The sequence below is a fragment of the Mus caroli genome, chromosome 8 (genome assembly GCF_900094665.2).
Source record: "Mus caroli chromosome 8, CAROLI_EIJ_v1.1, whole genome shotgun sequence".
NCBI lineage: Eukaryota > Metazoa > Chordata > Mammalia > Rodentia > Muridae > Mus > Mus caroli.
The window spans coordinates 26,109,690-26,118,399 of NC_034577.1; the positions used below are offsets into that span (position 1 = coordinate 26,109,690).

Consider the following 8,710-nt stretch of genomic DNA (forward strand, 5'->3'; position numbering starts at 1 on the left):
CTGACACAGCTCAGAGCTGTCTGTATCTCCAGTTCCAGAGGCTCTGACACAGCTCAGAGCTGTCTGTATCTCCAGTTCCAGAGGCTCTGACACAGACACATACAGGAAAAACACTAAAGCACACAAAATAAAAGTAAGTATATCACTAAAAAAAAAGATATACATGAAAAATATATTAATAAGGTAAACAAGACTTACTTCCCAGTCAAAATTGCCACTTTTTCCCCCTCCATGTAAAAGCTGCTAGTTGTCCAGTCCTGTAACTTTACAGTGACTTCATCCTCTGTGGCTGAGGAGGCTACCTACTGACTGCAGAAATTGCTACTTCTTCAATTATCCCCTAGTGTAGCTTTCATGCACGCCTTTTAATCTAATTTCATTACTAAAATTTCTGAGAGAGTTTCAGAGTTATCATTATCATCCCATTATTTAAAATAATATATAAAGCATAAAGTCAAATTACTAAAAAAAAAAAAAATCTGATATGGCACTCGATGACATGTGGGGTAATCAGCCATGTATGACCTATAAAACCGACAATTTCATATGGTTCAGCCTAATAGCATTCCCTGACTCCAACATCATTACAGTAAATCTCGACAGCTGCTGGCACAGTCAGCTGCCTTCCTATGGATGCTTGGCGCTGGAAAGCATTTGGGCACTGTGGCAGAGCAAAGGCTATTCCTCTTCGTAATATTTCCTTTCCAGCAACAAGTCATGTAAACTGCATGACACTTTATGAAAGAAAATGATACAATGTGGGAATCAAGACAGATATGGCCAGCGGAGGGTGGATTCAATCATGAACAGCCTAAAGAGGTGGCTCACAGGTTACGGCAGCTTGCTGAGTTTGGTTCCCAACACTTACTTTGGGCAGCTCACAAACTCTCATAATTCCTGCTCCAAAGGATCTGATGCCCTCTCGTGGCCTCCATGGGCACCACACCCAAGTGCACATACTCGGACACAGGCAAATATAAATAAATAAAGAAACAAAACAAAAATCAAAAATAAATCTTTAAATCATCATGAAAGGGAGACCCATAAGTAAGAGGAGCTATGGGTTGGTGTATTCCAGCCTTCGTGGAAAAAAAAAAAAACTCTAACCTGTTTTTGGAAATGTGTATGTCAAAGGAGTGTTCTTCAATAGGACAGCCAGCCTGTGTGTCTGATGAAACAGAAATAAATCTGTTGGCAAATATCTTTTGTTCAACGTGGGAGCTTCCACCACACAAGTGTCCAAGGCCAAGGTGAAAACTGTTAAATGTAACTCAACTTCCTTATGAGGACACTTGTACCTAACTAGACAGGGGCTACGTAGAAAGACCCTGTAGATGTAGAGAAAGGTGCCAGTGAGAATTAATCTGATCAAAGGGAGGCATCCAGCATTACAATGGCTGAGCATATCCTGATTCGGAATGCTTAAGGAATTGGAGCTACTGTCTAGTTAGCACAAGGAGCTACTGTTTAGTTGGGGGTGGGGAAGAAATCTACCCAAATCAGCTAACTTGGATCAACCCAAGACACTGTTCATTTTACCATTCTGCCCAGGGTACTGGGGAAAAAAAAAAAAAAAAAAAAACGGAAAAAAGAAAAGGCAGAAGTTGTCTTTGGGGAATTGCAGTACGATGCTCTCAGAGCACCCTCTGGAGGCCAGAGGAAGGTGTCACTTCTAAGAAGAAGAAAGAAACCTGACCAGTCTCAAAAAATAAACTTAACTCCTGTCATCAAGAGGACATGAGAGATGGACATCACTTACAGTTTGAAATACAAGAAAAACCCAACCAATATACCGAAAAATTCTCAAAAAGTTTGCTACTTCATTTCCCAAAAGTCTTGATCAGCAGCAAGCTTTCTACATACATTCTGAATTCTTTGGCAAACTTAATGCAGAGACATGTGTGTTTCTTCATAGTCCTCTGTGTACAGGGATGCATGCACACGTGTAGACAAGCATGCACGCAGAGGACCAAAGACAGTTCTCAGGGGCCCTACAGACTTTTTAGTCTCTCACTGGTATGGAACTTGCCAAGTAGGCTGGCTGGCCAGAAAGCCCCTGGATCTGCCTAACTCTACCTCCCCAAGTGCAAGATTGACACACATATACCACCAGGCTTATTTTTAATGTGAACTCTGGAGAGCAAACTGAGGTCTTCATACTTGCAAGATATTTTTAATATTTAGAAGAAACAGACTTATATGTGATTATTCACTAACAAAACATAGTTTTTCAAACCAAAGAGTATAGTGTAGCCTAAATCAACAAGCTTTTAAAAATGGCTAGCTTCATGTTTAATAAACAGAATGAACTTAGCTAGGTAGTTTTGTTGTAGTTGTTTTGGGTTTTTTGTTTGTTTGTTTGTTTTCCTAACACCTCATATCTTCTAAAGCAACAAACAGTGACATCTATTGGTATTTTGGTAGCTCACTTTTTGTTCTTTCATTTCAGCCAATTAAAACTCTTGCAGAGACAAAACCAATTAGGATGGGCAGAAATGCTGCTTGATCCTTAAGGAAAAGTTAGATTTATGCATATTAACAGTATACTTAGTTAGTCTATTTTCCCTTGGTAAAAATAAAGTAAAATAATACAATTTAATTTTTTTTCTTCTTCTCCTTCTATTTGTCAAGGATCAGCGTTTGAGGGTTAACTGACCAACAGAAGTGCATTTATCACTTCTTGGAACAAACGTAATAACTCCCCCCTCTCCAATACTGACAACATGGTATGATTCGTGACAGAAGCCAGTAAACTATCAGCATTGTAAAATTCCAACTTAACTTGTTTCTTTGAAATAAAGGAATATATCTGGTAAGAAACACTTCTATTTCCCGAACCTGAAACATGACATACAACCATTCTAGTGAGGCTGGAAAGGGGGCAAACACTGAGAAATGTGGGTTTATTGTATTGTTTGTTTTGCTTCTATTTCAAAATACCTGCACCAGGGTGTATGGACTTTACATTGTCACTCCTGATAAAGACAGCAAGGGACATGTTGATGCATACTTTGTGTTTTAGTGGCTGTAATTTACGCAAGTCTCAAGAGAGAAGACTACATATTCTGTACTACAAAAGGAGGTTTGAACAGCAACTCTCCAAGTATTGCCAGAAAAGGAATCGGGTTTCAAAATCTTGCAGCTTGAAACCTCAATATGTTCCTGCCAGATAAAATCCTGTTGCACCTCAGTCTACTTTCAATATTTAGATTGAGCTCGGCAATGTTTTCATAATACATGTGTGCAGTTATGAAACCTGATGTACTCACTTTTCCCTATCTTTACAGGTAGTGCATATTAATATTTATATCCACTCTAACCTGAGGTCAGCACTGGGTTTTCCTTCCCATACAAGGAAAATTCTGAAAATTATGCCACATATCCTTGCAAACAATTCCTTCCTTGAGTAATCTGATAAAGAAAGCTTGTATCGACTGTGAACCGATTCCCTGTTGGGCAATAGTCAGCAAGCTTTCCTGGGTTATCTTGTTCACACTCTGGAGAGTCAGGAATTATCTCTACTTTACAAAAAAAGGAAACTTAGGCACAGAAAGATTAAGTAACTTTCCCATGAATTTACAGCTAACGGGTGTTTTGTGATGTTAGAATTTACATCCAAGCAGTCTGCCTAGAGAACTAAGGGCTAGGATTTAGTTCTGCCTAATGTTAGGATGCTTTCATATCCTCCGTTTTAAAAAATGATATAATGTACATACAATGCATGTAATACACTGCCTGGAACATTAACAGTATCTCCATTAATTAAGGTACAGCAATCTTCATTGTTTTTAGTAGAAAATGATTGAGGATACTGGAAATATATTTACTGTTCAGATGATGGCCCAAGGCTTTCTAATATTATATCTACATAAACACATGTGCATACACAAGCACATATACACATGTGCATATATAATAGAAACATGTGCTATACAAGCACATATACATGTGTACATATATACATAGACACATGTTCTATATAACCACATATATACATGTGCATATATAATAGACACACGTGCTATATAAGCACATATACACCTATGCATATATACATAGACACATGTGCTATATAACCACATATATACATGTGCATATATACATAGATACATGTGCTATACAAGCACATATACACATGTGCATATATACATAGACACATGTGCTATACAAGCACATATACACAGTGCATATATACATAGACACATGTGCTATACAAGCACATATATACATGTGCATATATACATAGACACATGTACATATATACATAGACACATGTGCATATATAAGCACATATATAGTCTCCTCATTCTCATTAGTATCTTTATCATTCTGTAAATATTAGAGCAGTATCCAAGCTTCCTTCCCTCACTCTTCCTGCTTTTTTACTTCTTCATAACAAGTCCATTTTTGTTCTGTAAATAATCTTTAATGTTTTTAATAATTACATAATGTAAGCAGTTACAAGTAACCAGGTTGAAACAGATCACTGGACATTCCTTCTCCTTCTGTAAACACAGACTGCCCTGTTAGTGACAGGCTACTTTATTTCCAAGAATGTTTACAGGCACTTCAGCCTTTGGAGCCATTTAGTTAAGGAAACAGGTGGATGATATCATTTGAGGCGTGCACAGCCTGTGTCTAACTATTAGTGATACTAAGTTTCTTAGGTTTTTCCACTCACAAATACCCCCTCCCATCAAGCATAAAAAAGTAGCACATAATAGTTCTAGATCTGAGACAGGGACAATAACAGATTTGTTACAGGCCATTTAAGAGTCAAGACAATAACAAAAACAATACTGTGCAGAATATGAAACACATCAGCAATCTTAAGGAAGGTCTCAAGTCAACTGGGAAATTGACAGGCTAAAAGGAAAAACTGGTTTTGTAATTCAGGCTTCTAGAGGAAAATGCTAAGCTGAATGAATCAGTCAGAGGTAGGATCTGGGAGGGCCAGCTTGCAAGAGGCTCAGGACATTATGGGACCCTCCATACATGGATCTGTGACTCAAAGCCCAGAATTTTGCTGAAGTTGCTTATTTTGTGCAAAGAAGAATCTATGACCTCAAGGATATGGGACTTATAATAGTCATCATTAGAGAGTAGATAATTCTATTGAACTTCTGCAGCCACAACAGTGTGCAGTCCAGTATTTGTTAATTACATCAAAATGCAGATAGGAAACATAACCAGGTCTGTAAGACCCATCAGCTAGACCAGTTGATACAGCAGATTAAAAGGTCTTTTTCTCCAGGAGAGTTCCCACCAACCTGCCCATGCATATGATTAAGTACACAGCAGGGCTAAGCCCCCTCAGTTATCTCCGCTGTCTTAAAGCTCACATGCTCGGAACTTCAGTGGTTGTTTTAAGGAAAGGTTGACACTTTGTGCTGAAGGTCACCATCCCAGGAACAGTTCAAGAGATGGTTGTCCTTGTAAACACTAAATTTGGCTACGTGGCAAATGTGAAGGCTACTGATAATTCCATGGACCCAAAGGCCAGAGGAAAGATGCAGAACAAGTATGGATTTACCCCACATATCACCAGGGCTATTAGCTATTCATCCTCTTCAATAAGGAAAATCAGACTGGGCCTTACTATTAGAAGGAAACGTGACAAAGCAAAGGCAGAAACATCGATACCCTAAGCAGGACTATCTAATGCCCTGTATTTCTACATAATGCAAACTTCAAGGGGACCATTTGCAAATCAAATGACTAAATACTCTTAATCTGGTTTAATCTGTTCATGGTGTCCTAAAAGGGGAGGGTGTAAAAAGTTCTCTGGAGGGAGCAAAGTGTCTCTCTGTTCCACCCCACCCCCACTCCCAATCATATGACAGGAAACAAACTAAAATCCAGCACACAGACAACTTTACCCCAATTTTTTTTTTCCTGGAAAAATGGGAAAAGAAATATCATTGAGTCTGGTTTAGAGAGAGTCACAGTGGAAGGACTGACTACAAAGACTCAAGGGAGCCAAGCCAAGAAACTCTAGACTCCTCTAAGAACATTAGGTAGTCCTGAGACAGATGCCCACCTGGTGAGTCAGGACTGCGGACAGCCCTGAGACTTCTCCTAACCTCTCCCCACCTGAACCACTGCCTTCACTAAAACATCTGCGGTATGTTGTAGACTTAGCCCTTGTTGAGAGATAAGAGTGCCACGGAAAGGGTCGCTAGTCAGACCACCACCCCATCTTAATTCAGGAGAGCATCTAAGACAATTCTCAACCCTTCCTAATTCCTGAACCCTTTAATTCAGGTCCTTAAACCAAAGTCATTTTTGTTGCTACTTAGTAACTATAATTTTGTTACTATTATGAGTCTCCAGCGAAAGAGTCCTTTAGCCTGTTGAAAGGGTCGCGACCCACAGGTTGAGAACCACCGATCTAAGCAGCCCGTGCAAGCAATTGAAGTAAATAAAAGGCACAAGTGGTGACAAGGGAAACAGAACGTTCTTTATATCTTTACAGTTCTGGGTCTCTTTAAATACTATGGTGACATTAATCCAGATCCCCGTTTCATACTTTGTTGAGAAAAATGTTGTAGTTAATCTCCAAAATACACAGTATATATTAGGAAAACATCCCTCTACCTTCAGGAAGGCTCATGCGAGGTAATTAAGGTGAAAACTGATCAGCAGTGCCTTTTATGCAGGGACAAGAACGAACGGCCAGTGGCTAAACAATTACTCTCTGTTCAGTTTCTGTTTTGTTCTAAACCTTGCTTAGGGTCTCTGCCAACAATCCAGGTTCTGAAACGCTGAGCGAGTCCAAGGAGCGCAGTAAGAAAACGCGGTTTGTTTTCTTCCTGCGCGGAGCAGATACTTCTGCTTATCTCCTTTAGACACAGACTGCACAAGTGTGGGTAATTTCCCAGAAGTACTTCATAATATGTGTGTGGGGAATGCTCTAAAAGACATAAGGCATCCAGATCAACCGTGGGGATTGCAGAAGGAGGGTAAAGACCCTATCATGCACCACCCCTGAAGCATCATCTCTTTAGCAACTCTTTAACAAGTTTTGGTCACAGGCAACCTTTCATGCCTCCTCTGACCAAGGCAGTGAAATAGCCTTTCCTAGGGATATCTAGGGTGGCACTGTCATTTACATTGCGCTCTGATGGGGGGAGTGGGGGACCTTAACCTCCCCTTTCATTCTATATATAACCCGTAAGCAATGGGGTTCAAAAATTGGGGTAAATTGTTCCTTTCTGGTGTCTCTTGGGAAAGTAGTCTAGTCATCTTTATCGGAGTAGTCCTGAAAGCTTGAACAGCTAAAGCCAAATTTATTCAGAGCCGACCTGAATCTTGGCACGGGGTCGGGTTCTGCGTGCTTCGCTGACCTTTAGGAATCCCTTTCAGCTGCTCTGGGTTTCCCTATCACTGCACTCAATCAGAGCGATCCTAGGCTCGCACGGCGGCTGTCCACTGTTTCCCTCCGCCCACCGCACCGACGCCCGGGCGCCCACACCACCCTTTCCCCGACCACCCTCTGCGCAGCGGGGGCCCAAGCGGCGGGACACAGGCTCTCGGACCCGGAGCCGGTTCCCGCTTCTCTCGCTAGAGGGCAGACAGGGCCCGCTCAAAGCCATCAGACCGAAGGGCACGCGCAGCCGGTAGAGATCCCGCAATCGGAGCCGCACTCCAGGGCTGGGCTCCGCGACCAACGCGGGGGCCGAGAGCAGAGCCCGGGAGCGCGACGCACGGCAGACCCGGAGGACCCGGGAGGAACGGCCAGCAATCTCGGGGTGCGCACAGCGCACGAGCACCAGGTGGAGGCGGAGGCGGCGCCGGCACGGCAGCTCGGGGACCGGGTTGGGCTCCAAGAGAGCTGCGCGAGGACACATGGGACGCGGCTAGGTGCTCGCCTGGGAGCAGCGGAGCGGCTGGCACTCACCTGGGCTCCGGTCGCCTTCGGCGGGCTTCCCGCGGGATCCCCGGTCCTTCTTCTTGCCCTTCCCCTTGCCTCTGCCTTCTTTGCGCTCAGACATCTCGCTAAAGATGAGCGCTCTACGCGGACCCCGCTGGGCGACGGTGACGCGCGACAAGTTTGGTCCAAGGGCTTGCAGAAAAGTTTGTCCCGGGAGGGAAGAGCCAGCGGCCGGGGTGCGCGGGGGCGTCGCCTGTCGCCTGCAGGGAGCTGCGTGGACTCGATCACCTGGAGCGTCCGCTACGTCTGGGGGTGTCTCGGGGCTACTCTTGTGTCCCGGGTCCTGCTGCTGCCGGCTCTGGAGTGGCCTCGCTCCGGTGGCCTGTCTCGCTCCCTTACAGCCTGAAGAGGGAAAGGTGCTCAGTCCGGTCTATGCTCGCATCTCCCGGCAGCTGCCGCCGCTGCGCTGCGCTCCGCTCCTGCTGCCGGCGTGGCCCGGAGTTCCCACAAGTTTTGGGGAAGTCCTAGCCGGCTCTTTTTCAATTGCCCGCAGGTTGGACGCAGGCACCTCCTTCGCACCCTCCCCTCGCCTCGCCCCCTCCCTCTTTCCCCACCACACCCCCACCCCGAGGCGCAGACACGCCACCGGGAGGAGCCTGAGCTGGGCGATCACGGCTCAGCCCCTTTCTTCTGGCAGCCGGGCCAGCCTAGGGGCGGCGGAGCCCAGCGGCTGCCGGGAACTCCCGACAGGGGTCGCTGGAAGCTTCTCTGACAAAGTCGCAGCCGCCGCCGGACAGAACAGAGCAGTCTGGAGAGGCCAGGAAGGCAGGAAGGGAC

The 8,710-nt window shown here is 44.3% G+C and overlaps 1 protein-coding gene across 5 annotated transcripts in view; it reads right to left on the minus strand.

Annotated features, from left to right (window-relative positions):
• The window catches only part of Nrg1 (neuregulin 1), a 194,712-nt gene extending 186,290 nt beyond the window's left edge, over nucleotides 1–8,422 (minus strand). For all 5 annotated transcript variants that reach the window (XM_021171057.2, XM_021171058.2, XM_021171059.2 and 2 more), the window contains exon 1: nucleotides 7,901–8,422. In XM_021171057.2, coding sequence (XP_021026716.1) covers nucleotides 7,901–7,994 — 94 coding nt within the window. In that variant the 5' untranslated portion in view covers nucleotides 7,995–8,422. The remainder of the gene's footprint in view (nucleotides 1–7,900) is intronic.
• Between the last annotated feature and the right edge of the window lie 288 nt (nucleotides 8,423–8,710).